Source organism: Heteronotia binoei, chromosome 20 (genome assembly GCF_032191835.1).
Source record: "Heteronotia binoei isolate CCM8104 ecotype False Entrance Well chromosome 20, APGP_CSIRO_Hbin_v1, whole genome shotgun sequence".
NCBI lineage: Eukaryota > Metazoa > Chordata > Lepidosauria > Squamata > Gekkonidae > Heteronotia > Heteronotia binoei.
Genome location: NC_083242.1, coordinates 32,824,787 through 32,841,483, shown reverse-complemented (window position 1 = coordinate 32,841,483; position 16,697 = coordinate 32,824,787). Strand labels below are relative to the sequence as shown.

Below are 16,697 nucleotides of genomic sequence, written 5' to 3'. Positions count from 1 at the left end.
ACATCAGGAGAGCCCTGCTGGATCAGACCAGGGAGGGTCCATCTAGTCCAGCCTCCTGTCTCACACAGTGGCCAGCCAGTTCCTCTGGAGGGCCAACAACAGGGCAGAGAGGCCGAGGCCTTCCCCTGAGAAGAACATCGGGAGAGCCCTGCTGGGTCAAACCAGGGAGGGTCCATCTAGTCCAGCCTCCTGTCTCACACAGTGGCCAAGCAGTTCCTCTGGAGGGCCAACAACAGGGGACAGAAGCCAAGGCCTTCCCCTGAGAAGAACATCCGGAGAGCCCTGCTGGGTCAAACCAGGGAGGGTCCATCTAGTCCAGCCTCCTGTCTCACACAGCAGCCAGCCAGTTCCTCTGGAGGGCCAACAACAGGGGAGAGAAGCCGAGGCCTTCTCCTGAGAAGAACATCAGAAGAGCCCTGCTGGGTCAGACCAGTGAGGGTCCATCTAGTCCAGCCTCCTGTCTCACACAGTGGCCAGCCAGTTCTCTGGAGGGCCAACAACAGGGCACAGGGGCCGAGGCCCTCCTCTGAGAAGAACATCGGGAGAGCCCTGCTGGGTCAAACCAGGGAGGGTCCATCTAGTCCAGCCTCCTGTGTCACACAGTGGCCAGCCAGTTCTCTGGAGGGCCAACAACAGGGCACAGGGGCCGAGGCCCTCCTCTGAGAAGAACATCGGGAGAGCCCTGCTGGGTCAAACCAGGGAGGGTCCATCTAGTCCAGCCTCCTGTCTCACACAGTGGCCAGCCAGTTCCTCTGGAGGGCCAACAACAGGGGAGAGAAGCCGAGGCCTTCCCCTGAGAAGAACATCAGAAGAGCCCTGCTGGGTCAGACCAGTGAGGGTCCATCTAGTCCAGCCTCCTGTCTCACACAGTGGCCAGTATAAACTTTTTAAAGGACACAACCAAACATGATTAAAGATTTTTTTTTAAAAAAACAACCTAATAAAACATTAGCACTCGCTGGTCTTAAAGGTGCTTTCTTTGTATTTTTCTCATGGGATCCAGGGAACTGGGCAAAGGAAGCTCTGGATCTTTCCTTCCTTCCCCAGGGACTGGGTTGGGGAGGAGCCTCAGCCAATAAAAGGAAGAGAGACTTGGCTCAGTAGCTCTGCTGTGCAATTTAGAGGCTGGCAAAGCAAGTTCTTCCTCCCCCCCCTTCCTCCCCAAGGGAGGAGGCTCAGCCAATGGAAAAAACAGAGGTTTTCCTCTGTAGTTCCTGTGCGACGGAGCAAGCCTTGCAAAGCAAGCTGTGATGCAGAAGGAAGCAAGAGAGATGGGGAAGCGAGCAGATGACAGCCAGTTGCTCGGGGGCCTGACAGAAACCCTCCAGGGGCCTGATTCGGCCCCCGGGCTGCATGTTTGACACCCCTGCTCTAGAGGGCCAACCACAGGGCAGAGAGGCCGAGGCCTTCCCCTAATGCTGCCTCCTGGCTCTGAGATTCAGAGGCTTCGTGCCTCAGAACGTGGAGGCCCCCCGCAGTCACCATAGCTAGTAGCCACTGATAGACTCCTCCTCCATTCCTGGTGCTAAGTTTAAATGTTCTGGTTTCATGGGGAGGGAGGTCTCCCGCCCCTCCACTCCTTAAAGAGGAGAGCTGGGCCTCCCCCCGCTGGCCACCATATTATCTTCAGTGCTGCAGATGGCACAAAGCTGATGCCAACACCCAGGGAATCAGACCTTTGGTAACGTAGAGCTGCCTCTGTTTCCCTTGGACAGGAACTCCCGCAGCTTTGGCGGGCAGGAATTCAAACACACACATCTACAGATGCTGGTTTTGGAAAATATCCAACCGGCAAGGCAGAAAGTGAAAGCGCAGAAGTTCTGCTCGGAAGGGGAAGAGGGGTGTTATTTAGATACATGCACTGAACCGGTTATGGCACTCATCTCTGAAAACATACAGGATTTCGAAGCGAAGCCTTTCCAAAAGCTATGAGTCTACACCTGTTTGGTGGACTGGGTTAGGAAGTGCGTGGACTCTTATCTGGGAGAACCGAGTTTGATTCCCCACTCCTCCACTTGCACCTGCTGGAATGGCCTTGGGTCAGCCAGAGCTGTCGCAGAGCTGTCCCTGAAAGAGCAGCTTCTGGGAGAGCTCTCTCAGCCCCACCCACCTCACAGGGTGCTGGTTTTTTTGGGGGGGGGGGAGGTAAAGAGATTGTGAGCCACTCTGAGATTCAGAGTATAGGGTGGGATATAAATCCAGTATCACCTTCTTCTTCTTCTTCCCGTAATAGGAAGGCAGGTTAAGGGCACAGCATGTCGTTTCGAAGAGGCCCACTCTCCAGGAACCAGGCCTCGCCTCGTTGCAAACTTAAAATGGCAAAAGACAATAACCTTGTAAATACTTTTGTGCGCACAAAGTCACCCTTGGTTCTGCACGTTCTGGGACTTCAGGGAGGGAACAACTAGAACAGCTCCCCAAAGCAAAGACAAACCCAATTATGAGACCCGCAGAGCTTGTTGGAGGCAAAGGTCTAATTCAGTGTAAGGCAGTTGTATGTTTTCATGGGGAGGTGAGCTCAGCAGTAGAGTCTCTGGTTGGCATGCAGAAGGCCCCAGGTTCAATCCCCAGCATCTCCACTTAAAAAGGCTCAGGCAGCAAGTGACAGGAAAGACCGGTACAGCTCATGGCAGTGGTGGTGTGCTGGTCAGAGCATTGGACTAGGATCTGGGAGACCCAGGTTCGAATCCTCTGCCTGGCCTCCGGAGTCCCAAGGTCCCGGGTTTGAATCCTTAGCTCTGACATGGAAGCTCACCGGACAGTCTTGGTATAGTCACGTTCTCTCAGCCTAACCTGCCTCATAGGGGTGCTGTGAGGAACAAATGGAAGACAACATAAGCTGCTTTCAGACCCCATTGGCGCTAGTTTCCTGTGGCGTTCCAGATTCGCTTCAAGGTGCTGGTTATAACCTTTAATGCCCTATAGGGCCTGGGACCCGTCTACCTTTGGAACCGCCTTTCCCCATACGTACCCCGAAGAGCACTAAATTCAGGATCTCAAAATCTTCTTAAGATCCCTGGACCGAAAGAAGCTCGATTGACGGCCACCGGAGTTAGAGAGTTCTCTGCGATATCCACTTTGTGGAATGCCCTCCCTGGAAACATCAGGGCCCTGTGGGAGCTGCCACAGATCCACAGGGCCTGTAAGACCAAATTATTCAAACTCGCCTTCAACAGTTAGGGGGAGGTGACTATTTCCCTACAGCACCGACAATCTCACTGAACTAACAGAACGGAAATCAGAAGCTTGCCATCTTGGATTTTTAATACGTATGGTAAATGTTTTTTTATATATTTTATTTTGAATATGATGTTTGTAAATGGCTAATGTTCTTAAACTGTTGCTAGCCACCCTGAGCCTGTCGGGGGAGGGCGGGATATAAATCTGATAAATAAATAATTAAATGACGTGCATTCCGGGGGGGGGGGGTTGGAATAGATTAGCCGGGGGGTCCCTTCCAGCTCTATGATTCTAAAGGAATAAAATTAAGCACATCTGCAGGATTTTTCTTTTTACACATTTGCGTTTCGGATCATCACAGAAGGTCAGAGAGCAAGCAAGGATGGAGAGCCGGTTTGGTGTAGTGGTGAAGTGCACGGACTCTTATCTGGGAGAACCGGGTTTGATTCCCCACTCCTCCACTTGCACCTGCTGGAATGGCCTTGGGTCAGCCATAGCTCTCTTATCTGGGAGAACTGGGTTTGATTCCCCACTCCTCCACTTGCAGCTGCTGGAATGGCCTTGGGTCAGCCAGAGCTCTCTTATCTGGGAGAACCGGGTTTGATTCCCCACTCCTCCACTTGCACCTGCTGAAATGGCCTTGGGTCAGCCAGAGCTCTCTTATCTGGGAGAACCAGGTTTGATTCCCCACTCCTCCACTTGCAGCTGCTGCAATGGCCTTGGGTCAGCCATAGCTCTCTTATCTGGGAGAACCGGGTCTGATTCCCCACTCCTCCACTTGCAGCTGCTGGAATGGCCTTGGGTCAGCCAGAGCTCTCTTATTTGGGAGAACCGGGTTTGATTCCCCACTCCTCCACTTGCAGCTGCTGGAATGGCCTTGGGCCAGCCACAGCTCTGGCAGAGGTTGTCCTTGAAAGGGCAGCTGCTGTGAGAGCCCTCTCAGCCCCACCCACCTCACAGGGTGCCTGTTGTGGGGGAGGAAGTTAAAGGAAATTGTAAACTCCTGTGAGTCTCCGATTCAGAGAGAAGAGCGGGGTATAAATCGGCAGTCTTCTTCAAATCCTGTTCAGCCGCCTTGCTGATTTGTTGCACAACTTCAACCGTGTTAAGGTTAAGCCTGATGGCTCAAGGGCAGAGCATCCACCTTGCACCCAGAAGGTCCCAGGTTCAATTCCTGGCATCTCCAGTTAAAAGGATAAAGTAATGGGTGATGGGAAAGACTTCAGGCCTGGGAACCTGGAGAGCCCCTAACAGTCTGAGTAGATAACAGTAGACAGATTTTGTCTGGTCTTTTTTTTTTTTGTAGAAATAGCCCAACAGGGACTCATTTGCATATTAGGCCACACCCCCTGGTGCCAAGCCAGCCGGAACTGCGTTCCTGCTCAAAAGAAAGCCCGGGATTTTGTGTAAGGTAGTTTCATTCTTCGAAACAGTACGGATTAGAAACATCCGTGGCGTGCGTGCACAAACAAACACACAAGAAGCTGGGGTTTTATACAGAATCACAAGGCATGCACAACTTGGACCGAAGAGTGCACATAAAGGTCCGCTGCGCTGGCGGGTACTGGAATTTGTCGTGTGTTTGGGCAAACGGTGGCAGAACCCGTTTTTGCAGTTTTGAGGGTGGCCAGAAGAGAAACTTGCAGCTAGAACATAGACTTGGAAGGGGAAAGTTGCTGAAAAGCTGCTTGCGTGTATGACGGTTGCTTTGAGATTTCATACTGCTGGCATTCGTGCTCGCTCACTTCCTCATCGGCTCGACCTGTATATATTTGCTTACAACCCGCTTTAACCTAAAACCCATCGTTACAGCTAAGCAACAGGGACGGATCTTAGAAAAGACCACACCCAAACTTAAATCAGCGAACCGGATTTAAGGACCTCCCTTTTGTCTCCAACAGGTCCCTGAGAAAATTTACTACAACAACAACAACAAATCTGAAAACAAAAATAAACTTTAAAAAAAAGCACCAAAGTGCATTAAAAAAATTTTTTTAATCTAATCAAACACCTTAAACAAAACAGAGCACTAGAATAAGAAAAACAGCAAGGGGGGAGTTATCTTTCCCCTCCTGTTTGAAAACAAAAGGGAAGATCGTGCCTGCCAAAACACCCAAAGCAAAGGCAAACGACAGGGCCACCACCAAAAAGGCCCCGCTCCTTGTTGAGAACAATATAGCATTTAGCACGGATGGCTTCCAAAGCTTCCCTGGAAGATCTTAACACCAGGGAAGGGGCTCTTCTCCCCACACATGCCGGATGTCCTCTGTCCCCCACTTCCAGGGACTGCTGACTCCTCTTCTCTGCACCTCTCACGTCGTCATCCCGTCAACTGCTCCGTCACTGGCATTATTATCACTGCTGTCCTACCGATTTCCTGCCATCTCCCACTGGTGTTCCTCTTTCCCGCCTTGTCCTCTTCCCTCCCCAAGCTACCTCCGAACTATCTCTCCATTGTCACTTCAGGAAATATTAGCCTGGCAAAGGCAGTCAGGTTGCTGGGAGACCAGAGGCGGGGGGGGGTGGAGATTGCAGCTCTCCAGGTCCTGATGATTAAAGGGATTTGGATGAAGTTCCAGAAACAACAATGGCAGCCTTTTGTGTGTGTGAGTGTGCGTGCAAATGGGTTGTGGTGCATTCACGGTGGGTTGTTTTCACATCAAGCCAGAGAGCGGCTTCTCTATAAGGCCAGAAGAAACTCAGAACGGCAAAGAAGATGGAAGGAGGTGGGAAATTCTACACCAACAAACATACAAAAACAAGTTCTGGAAAAGTTTGAACCATCGGACACTTAGCCCTTCTTATTTATTACCACCTAACTATTACGTTTTCGGGCCAATAGCTATTTTTATTCCGTAAGATGTGTCCTTGCCACCTATGGTATAATGTATTTTATTGTTTCTTTGTTTTCATACATTGTGTTTAGTTTTAATTGTTAAAGGTTTAGCTGTAACTGTTAAGTTTGAATCGTTATCTAATTTATGCTGTAATCCGCCCTGAGCCCATTCATGGGAAAGGGCAGAATATAAATCCGCAAAATAAATAATTAAAATAAGCAGGCCTGGTAAAGTTACTCTACGCTGGAACATAAAGCTTTCCTCTTCAATATTAATACATCTTCTGCCCTCACCTGAGTAAGCCAGGCAAGCCTGATCTGTCGGATCTTGGAAGCTAAGCCAGATTGATTCTGCCAAGTACTTGGATGGGAAATCTCAAAGGAATACCAGGGCTGGGACACAGAGGCAGGCAACAGCCAGCCACCTCTCTGAAAGGCCCATGACTTTCAAGCATACTCACACACACACACACATGCGCGCGCACACACACACACACACACACACACACACACAAGGTGATTTTATAGACAGACAGACACTTTTGTGTGTGTGTTTGTCTCTCCCTCTATCAAACCACCTTCCTATTTCTAGACTGCATCCAAGAAGTTGGCTCTAGTTTTTAAAACTCTGGGGTTTTAAGTGCCTCTGTGAGAGTACCTGCTGCCAACTGGCAGCAAGGTCTTCCTTCAGCCTCCTTCATGCAAAGGGTCAGAACAGCCTTTAAGGACAGTGGGGCCTTTTTGGCAGCAGGCCCCTTCTTCCCAAGCACTCTGAAAACATTTTTTAATTCATTAACATAAAAATTCTAAGTTTCTCCCTTTCACAATGAGCAGCCAGATTCGATAATCCTTCTAATACTAAACTTAGCAAAATACATAATTATCTGTTATCAGCATACAATGACATACAATGACCCTAAACCCAAACCCTAACCCTACAATGACACTGAGGGTGTTAAACACAGCTGTTTCTCGGCTCCTTTTCTGTCCAACTTTTGTGTTATTCACATGGACCTACTTAATCGACTTGAAGGTGCTGATGTTTTACCGTCAACTGGTTTGATAACGTTTTGTGAACATCACCGGTTTTATTGTCCTTTTTTGCTGTTATTAACCACTGTGACTTAGAGTTCTTTGGTATAGCTTTAGAAGAAGAAGAAGATATTGGATTTATATCCCGCCCTCCCCTCCGAAGAGTCTCAGAGCGGCTCACAATCTCCTTTACCTTCCCCCCCTCACAGCAGACATCCTGTGAGGTAGATGAAGATACTGGATTTATATCCTGCCCTCCACTCCAAAGAGTCTCAGAGCGGCTCACAATCTCCTTTCCCTTCCTCCCCCACAACAAACACCCTGTGAGGTGGGTGGGGCTGGAGAGGGCTCTCACAGCAGCTGCCCTTTCAAGGACAGTCTCAGAGTGCCCTACAATCTCCTTTACCTTCCTCCCCCACAACAGACACCCTGTGAGGTGGGTGGGGCTGAGAGGGCTCTCACAGCAGCCGCCCTTTCAAGGCCAGAGTCTCAGAGCGGCTCACAATCTCCTTTCCCTTCCTCCCCCACAACAGACACCCTGTGAGGTGGGTGGGGCTGGAGAGGGCTCTCTCAGCAGCTGCCCTTTCAAGGACAGAGTCTCAGAGCGGCCTACAATCTCCTTTCCCTTCCTCCCCCACAACAGACACCCTGTGAGGTGGGTGGGGCTGAGAGGGCTCTCACAGCAGCTGCCCTTTCAAGGACAGAGTCTCAGAGTGGCTCACAATCTCCTTTACCTTCCTCCCCCACAACAGACACCCTGTGAGGTGAGTGGGGCTGAGAGGGCTCTCACAGCAGCTGCCCTTTCAAGGACAGAGTCTCAGAGCGGCTCACAATCTCCTTTCCCTTCCTCCCCCACAACAGACACCCTGTGAGGTGGGTGGGGCTGGAGAGGGCTCTCTCAGCAGCTGCCCTTTCAAGGACAGAGTCTCAGAGCGGCCTACAATCTCCTTTCCCTTCCTCCCCCACAACAGACACCCTGTGAGGTGGGTGGGGCTGAGAGGGCTCTCACAGCAGCTGCCCTTTCAAGGACAGAGTCTCAGAGTGGCTCACAATCTCCTTTACCTTCCTCCCCCACAACAGACACCCTGTGAGGTGAGTGGGGCTGAGAGGGCTCTCACAGCAGCTGCCCTTTCAAGGACAGAGTCTCAGAGCGGCTCACAATCTCCTTTCCCTTCCTCCCCCACAACAGACACCCTGTGAGGTGGGTGGGGCTGGAGAGGGCTCTCTCAGCAGCTGCCCTTTCAAGGACAGAGTCTCAGAGCGGCCTACAATCTCCTTTCCCTTCCTCCCCCACAACAGACACCCTGTGAGGTGGGGTGGGGCTGAGAGGGCTCTCACAGCAGCTGCCCTTTCAAGGACAGAGTCTCAGAGTGGCTCACAATCTCCTTTACCTTCCTCCCCCACAACAGACACCCTGTGAGGTGAGTGGGGCTGAGAGGGCTCTCACAGCAGCTGCCCTTTCAAGGACAGAGTCTCAGAGCGGCTCACAATCTCCTTTCCCTTCCTCCCCCACAACAGACACCCTGTGAGGTGAGTGGGGCTGAGAGGGCTCTCACAGCAGCTGCCCTTTCAAGGACAGAGTCTCAGAGCGCCCTACAATCTCCTTTCCCTTCCTCCCCCCAAACAGACACCCTGTGAGGTGGGTGGGGCTGGAGAGGCCTCTCACAGCAGCTGCCCTTTCAAGGACAGAGTCTCAGAGTGGCTCACCATCTCCTTTCCCTTCCTCCCCCACAACAGACACCCTGTGAGGTGGGTGGGGCTGCAGAGGGCTCTCACAGCAGCTGCCCTTTCAAGGGCAGAGTCTCAGAGCGGCCTACAATCTCCTTTCCCTTCCTCCCCCACAACAGACACCCTGAGAGGTGGGTGGGGCTGGAGAGGCCTCTCACAGCAGCTGCCCTTTCAAGGACAGAGTCTCAGAGTGGCTCACCATCTCCTTTACCTTCCTCCCCCAGAACAGACACCCAGTGAGGTGGGTGGGGCTGCAGAGGGCTCTCACAGCAGCTGCCCTTTCAAGGGCAGAGTCTCAGAGCGGCCTACAATCTCCTTTCCCTTCCTCCCCCACAACAGACACCCTGAGAGGTGGGTGGGGCTGGAGAGGGCTCTCACAGCAGCTGCCCTTTCAAGGACAACCTCTGCCAGAGCTCTGGCTGACCCAAGGCCATTCCAGCAGGTGCAAGTGGAGGAGTGGGGAATCAAACCCGGTTCTCCCAGATAAGAGTCCGCACACTTAACCACTACTCCAAACTGGCTGGTAAAAAGCTCGTAAAAAGGCTGGTAAAAAGTGGCCTATCAAATTTTGGGGGAGATAATAAACAAGACAAGTCTGCCTGCTTTTTTTTAATCTCTTAATGGAAATTCTATGGAGTCCATTCCAACTCCCAAGAAGAATAAACTTTTCCGGTCGACACCTGATCACCTGGAAGCAGTTCACAAGCGCCACGGGCGAGCAGGAGAGACGTCCGTTCTGAGCCTGGAAGGACGGGCGCACGCCAGCCCTCATCAGAACTGAGGCAAAACAGGTTTTACCACCTCGGAGAGAAGGCCTTGCCGGCTGTTCAGCATGTCAAGAGATTCCGTGTGCTCTGCCCAGCCTCCTGAAATATCCCAGCCCTCTTTCCGCCCTTCCAATGGCAGGCATTGCTGGTATGCCCAGGGCCTTTGAGTAAATACTTGCACATTCTCTTCAGGGAGTAAAGCACAGGACTGCACCCAGAGAAACACCCCTGCCAGGGGACAACTCTGGCAAAGAACTGAGAAGCGGGCAGAAATGTCCTTGGCTGAGAAGCTGAGCAAACCTGTTGCATTTGTTACGGGCTTCGTGTTCCTGGCAGAAAAGAAATCCACAGCACTGAACAAAAAGAGATCACCTTTGCTTCTTTTCTCTGGGCAGAAGTGCCAGATTCGCAGAGACAGGAGAGGACCATAATTGTTCTTTTTATTTCACAACGTCTTTCTCGCCTCCATTTTATCCTTACAACAACCCTGTAAGGTAGGCTAGGCTGAGTGTGTGTGACTGGTCCAAGATCACCAAGAGAACTTCCACAGCAGGAGTGGGGATTTGAATCTGGATCTCCCAGATACTAGTCCCGGGGTGGCCAAACTGTGGCTCTTCCACACATCTTGTGTGGCTCTCAAAGGCCCCACCACCTGTCAGCCAGCCTGGAGAAGACATTTGTCTCTTTAAATCACTTCTGCAAGTCAAGACAGCCAACGGCTTGGAGAAAGCATTTAAAGTTAAAATTGCTTTCTTTCCACCTCTCCTTTCCTCCCCTCCCATCTATCTTCCTTCCTTCCTCCCCTCCCATCTATCTTCCTTCCTTCCTTCCTTCCTTCCTTCCTTCCTTCCTTCCTTCCTTCCTTCCTTCCTTCCTTCCAGAAGAGAAGAATAAATTCCTGAAGAAAATACACAATATGTGGTCAGCCGCACTGGCTACTAAACTGTTGATAGGGGAAGATTAAAAAAAAAAACACACACAAAGACCTTTGAAGACAAACAAGAGCAAGGGATCTACTGTCCTCCACTGCAGCGGATCCCAATGGAAGGGAGCTAGCTCTTCCCTGGCAAACAACAATGCGAAGTCGTCAGCCTGGAGGGGAAAGGCATACACGCATCCAACAATGCCAGCCATGTTCTGGAACGTTCTGCCCCTGCGCATGCACATTTCCAAATACCAGAGAGAGACTGCGGAAAAGTAGCAGCCCCCCTTGTCTCATGTACGTCTTCTTCACATGTGACGTACTACACAAAGCGACGCCACACACGCCGACCGTGGCTACCTCACAAAGGCAGAAGTTGCAGGCTGTTCTAACCAGTGTCCAGCACGCGCCCGCCTCAACCGCCCCATCTCCCCTGAAGGCAAGTGCCAGCGACTGAACCAAACAGACCTTCAAGAGGAGGGAGAAAAAGGGAAGAGAGAGAGACTCACCATCTCGTCCAGGGCGTAGCGGAGGAGGCCGTGTTCGTACAGGATGAAAAACCGCCGTTGCCATTTCTGGATGAAGGAAACGGACATGTTAAGATAGGGAGGTTCCAAGTGGCAACCGATTCCGCCCAGCTAACTCTTAGCCCATCCAGCTTCCCCACAGGTGCACTTTGGAAAACTCTGTCCTCCTGTCTTCCTGGAGAGAAACCAAAAGCCGAGATCGCCCTGCCCAAACGGGAATTAGGGAAGCCAGTCTCCAGGTGGGACCTGAGGAGCCCTTGGAATCACAGCTCATCTCCGGACTACAAGATCCATTCCGCAGGAGAAAATGGATGGTTTGAAGGGGGGGGGGGGACTCTCTGGCTCCATATCCGACTCAGGTCCCTGTCGTCCCCAGGCTCCACCCCAAAACCTCCAGGAGTTTCTCAACCTGGATCCGGCAGCCCTACTCCCCCCATCAACTGCCAGTGGCCAATGGGAGACCTGGCAACCTTAGCTGAAGGGAAGGCAATCTCCAAAGAAGGCAATCCCCCAGAGGCCCTGTGTCTCTTTTCAACCCACAGGCACGTCCTGACCACCTAACATTAACCAGTGACACAGGAAGGAGACTTGCCATGCAGGGATCCGCCAGTGTTGGCCCCCTCGTGCATTGGTTACAACTGGGTTCTGCTCCCCGGCTCCCAGGGCTTTGGAGAGTCACCAAGACCTTTCCCCCCATGCTTCTCCCAAGACATGAAAATACAAAGCTTACATTAAGACATACCAACAGTTCACTTGCCTCAGTTCTGGCTTCTAGATTAGCATAAATTATGCCAAGTGTGGATAGCCTTCCCCTTCCCTCTTTACTTTGCATAATTTATTATGTGTTGGAAAAGTCAGAGGGAAAGGCTCCACGCTGCACCCTGAAGACCTTATTCAGCCAGCTTCTGAGATAACTGGGTGAACTGTCTGCATATTCCTTGCTATCCATGAGGACTAGAAACTTGGCCTTCCCCCATGAAACTGAAATTGGCAGGAATTTCAACTGTGCGCCGAATTCTATGTCCTCTCTGCGCTACTGCTGGATAGCGGCGCGCGCACAGGCCCCTCGGCGCTGATCCGTTTCGGTTCTTCCTCCACCCGTAGCCCGAGAGAGATGCACCAGCCCTTACCCGAGAGCGATGAACGGGGTTGTCGAAATCGGTGCCTTCGGGAGCCAACAACAGCCACCCACCGTAAATAGGCTTGGCCTTGGGGAGGGAAGGAGGAAGAAAAAGATTATCAGATTTTTTTTTGTTAAAAACCCCATATTTTATCAATTGACACCAATTATGCTAATTATCAGTTATTGCAGGAGTCCCCAACACGGTGTCCGTGGGCGCCGAAGCCTACCTATACCTTTCCTGGCACCTAAAAAGTGTTTTGGGAAAATGGGCGGGGCCATCTGGGGCTTTGACCCAGCAAGGCTACTGATTGGTCACTGGGAAGTCGACTGTTTGCACCGATGTTTACAAACTCTGCCCCGTGGTGCAGAGTGTTAAAGCTGCACGACTGCAAACACTGTTCTCTGCAATGTGACCGACGGTAAGCTGCACCAGTCGCTCCGAGGCTGGCTCCGCCTTCTGCGGTAGCCATTTTGCAGCAGCCATTTTGCCGACCCATCCACCTTGCTGAACTAAAATCCCAAAGGTGCCCCACAGACTGAAAAAAAGCTGGGGACCCCTGGATCACGGAACCTGGTACAAATCGCAGCCTGTTTTGAGGATGTTAGGAGAACATGAAGCAAGGCTCAAGAGCTCTGCGGTGAAATGAGATGCTTTCTAGGAGGAAGCCGCGATCATTTCCAGCATTTTTAATTCAAAAGGGCAGGGATAGCAGAAAGCCGGCCAAAGGGGGCAGGGACCAGCGAGAACTCGGAGAGGTGACTGCAAAATAAGTCCAACAGGTCTAGCTTGGCTTCATGCCACATGTGAAAAGGGTGCGAGAGGTCAGCAAAGAGGAAAACAGAACTTGCGCGCCCGTCTGCAGACTTCCTCCTGCCTCGGGTACCGATGGGATAGGAACAAGGACTGAATTACTCCACCGCTGGGATTTAAATGCTCAGTTATTTCAGCTCCTATCTGCCACCCGCGGGGGCTAGAAACTGGAGGGAGGGACGGTGGCTCAGTGGTAAAGCATCTTGGTAAGCAGAAGGTCCCAGGTTCAAACAGGCGTTCATTAATGATGGTACCAATGTTTACTGCTAAATTAATAATGCTTACCGCCACTGTTAGTCTAGGAATGTTTTAATCACTGATTGGTTTTAATGTGTTCTTAATGTTTTATTATTGTATTGTTCATTTTAAATGTTGTAAGCCGCCCTGAGCCTGCTCTGGCGGGGGAGGGCGGGGTATAAATAAAATTTTACATTACATTACATTACATTACAATCCCCGGCATCTCCAACTAAAAAGGGTCCAGGCAAATAGGCATGAAAAACCTCAGCTGGAGACCCTGGAGAGCCGCTGCCAGTCTGAGTAGACAATACTGACTTTGATGGACTGATTCAGTAGAAGGCAGCTTCAAATGTTCATATGTCTAAGGGGAGGGACAGTGGCTCAGTGGTAGAGCATCTGCTTGGTAAGCAGAAGGTCCCAGGTTCAATCCCCGGCATCTCCAACTAAAAAGGGTCCAGGCAAATAGGCGTGGAAAGCCTCCGCTTGAGACTCTGGAGAGCCGCTGCCAGTCTGAATAGACAAGACTGACTTTGATGGACTGATTCAGTAGAAGGCAGCTTCAAATGTTCATATGTCTAAGGGGAGGGACAGTGGCTCAGTGGTACAGCATCTGCTTGGTAAGCAGAAGGTCCCAGGTTCAATCCCCGGCATCTCCAACTAAAAAGGGTCCAGGCAAATAGGCGTGGAAAGCCTCCGCTTGAGACCCTGGAGAGCCGCTGCCAGTCTGAGTAGACAAGACTGACTTTGATGGACTGATTCAGTAGAAGGCAGCTTCAAATGTTCATATGTCTAAGGGGAGGGATGGTGGCTCAGTGGTAGAGCATCTGCTTGGTAAGCAGAAGGTCCCAGGTTCAATCCCCGGCATCTCCAACTAAAAAGGGTCCAGGCAAATAGGCGTGGAAAGCCTCCGCTTGAGACCCTGGAGAGCCGCTGCCAGTCTGAGTAGACAAGACTGACTTTGATGGACCGAGGGTCTGATTCAGTAGAAGGCAGCTTTATATGTTCAAACTCATTTGGCAAGATTAAAACAAAACAACAGCAGAATGCCATAATATTTAGTTTTATTAATTATTTACATAAAAAGAGGGCCGTAACCAAAAAGAAAAGAAATAAGTTAACACAAACTTCTCATATACACTAGTTACTTACATAAATCAATATATATACATACAGAGAGATCCAAGTAGACAGCCGTGTTAAGTCTGAAGTAGTAGAACAAAATAGGAGTCGACTGCACCTTTAAGACCAACTTAGTTTTATTCAGAATGTAAGTTTTCGAGTGCTCTCTAAGCACACTTCATCAGACAAGGAACCCTCTTCCGATGAAGTGTACTTAAGAGCACCCGAAAGCGTATGTTCTGAATAAAACTTAAGTTGGTCTTAAAGGTGCCATTGACTCTTATACATACAGAGGTAGAAGGTGGGCAAACTTCTTTTTGAGAACAAGTGTGTTTCCCTCACTATCTCCTATACCCTTAGTCAAGTTAATCTCAATATGCAATAAGAAGATGATGAAGAAGATGATATTGGATTTATATCCCGCCCTCCACTCCGAAGAGTCTCAGAGCGGCTCACAATCTCCTTTACCTTCCTCCCCCACAACAGACACCCTGTGAGGTGGGTGGGGCTGGAGAGGGCTCTCACAGCAGCTGCCCTTTCAAGGACAGCCTCTGCCAGAGCTATGGCTGACCCAAGGCCATGCTAGCAGGTGCAAGTGGAGGAGTGGGGAATCAAACCCGGTTCTCCCAGATAAGAGTCCGCACACTTAACCACTACACCAAACTGGCTCTCCTATCTTCTATTAAATTCTCATTGCATTATTTGCAGCCAGTCGTATAATTTCTTCCGTTTCTTAGAAGCCTCTTGCTTAGATTTCCCATTTATTATATCCGCTAGTATATCTAGTTCGGCTGTATCGAAGATTTTAATTAACAGTTCACCTATTGCGTGTATCTTATTTTCCTTCCAATATGCTGCCTCAAGAATTCTAGCTGCGGTTATCACATGTATCCCTAAATGCCAGTTCTCTTTTCCTATTTCTTGCTGTACCATACTAAGTAAAAACAGTTGGCGGGTAAAAGGAACTATTATTCCCAATATCTTTTGAAGCAGTTCGTGTACTTTCTCCCAAAAAGTTCTAGCCCTCTTGCATAACCACCGTATATGATAAAAAGTGCCCGGTTTTTCACACAATAGCGGAATGTCAGGATTCTGAGTCACAAACCCACACAATGGCCGATGACCCATATTTGCAGCCTAGCCCTGGGTTGCTGTAGGGAGAAAACAGAACGACGATAGCCTCTTTTGAGTCCCCATTGGGGGACTCACATAAATTATACATCCTAGGTCACACACAGCTTCGTCCCCATTGGGGCAAGGAAATGCCGCTTGCAAAGAAATGTTTATCAGCTCACCGAAGGGGAGAAAAAGAATTCTTACTGTTCCTAAAAGCCCACCTAAAAGCGGACGCTTGTGGGACAGCCCAAGCCTGAAAAGGAACTAACTCCTTCACCCAAAGGGTGATTAACACATGGAATTCACTGCCACAGGAGGTGGTGGCGGCTACAAGCATAGCCAGCTTCAAGAAGGGATTAGATAAGCACATGGAGCAGAGGTCCATCAGTGGCTATGAGCCACAGCTCATTCTTGGAACTCTCTGTCTGGGGCAGGGAATGCTCTGTATTCTGGTGCTTGGGTGGGTGGGGGGGCACAGTGGAAGGGCTTCTTGCCCCACTGGTGGACCTCTTGATGGCACTTGGGTCTTTTGGTCACTGTGTGACACAGGGTGTTGGACTGGATGGGCCATTGGCCTGATCCAACATGGCTTCTCTTATGTTCTTATGTGACACAGAGTGTTGGACTGGATGGGCCATTGGCCTGATCCAACATGGCTTCTCTTATGTTCTTATGTGACACAGAGTGTTGGACTGGATGGGCCACTGGCCTGATCCAACATGGCTTCTCTTATGTTCTTATGTGACACAGAGTGTTGGACTGGAGGGGCCATTGGCCTGATCCAACATGGCTTCTCTTATGTTCTTATGTGACACAGAGTGTTGGACTGGATGGGCCACTGGCCTGATCCAACATGGCTTCTCTTATGTTCTTATGTGACACAGAGTGTTGGACTGGATGGGCCACTGGCCTGATCCAACATGGCTTCTCTTATGTTCTTAGGTGACACAGAGTGTTGGACTGGAGGGGCCATTGGCCTGATCCAACATGGCTTCTCTTATGTTCTTATGTGACACAGAGTGTTGGACTGGATGGGCCACTGGCCTGATCCATCATGGCTTCTCTTATGTTCTTATGTGACACAGAGTGTTGAACTGGATGGGCCATTGGCCTGATCCAACATGGCTTCTCTTATGTTCTTCCGTGACACAGAGTGTTGGACTGGATGGGCCATTGGCCTGATCCAACATGGCTTCTCTTATGTTCTTAAGTGACACAGAGTGTTGGACTGGAAGGGCCATTGGCCTGATCCAACATGGCTTCTCTTATGTTTTTATGTGACACAGAGTGTTGGAC

At 50.4% G+C, this 16,697-nt stretch overlaps 1 protein-coding gene across 3 annotated transcripts in view; it reads right to left on the bottom strand.

Moving 5' to 3' along the window:
* The window catches only part of MPRIP (myosin phosphatase Rho interacting protein), a 209,017-nt gene that overhangs the window by 146,570 nt on the left and 45,750 nt on the right, over nt 1–16,697 (bottom strand). For all 3 annotated transcript variants that reach the window (XM_060260931.1, XM_060260932.1, XM_060260933.1), the window contains exons 2-3: nt 12,123–12,200; nt 10,975–11,040 (exon numbers count right to left, since the gene is read on the bottom strand). In XM_060260931.1, the coding sequence (XP_060116914.1) occupies nt 10,975–11,040; nt 12,123–12,200 (144 nt within the window). The remainder of the gene's footprint in view (nt 1–10,974; nt 11,041–12,122; nt 12,201–16,697) is intronic.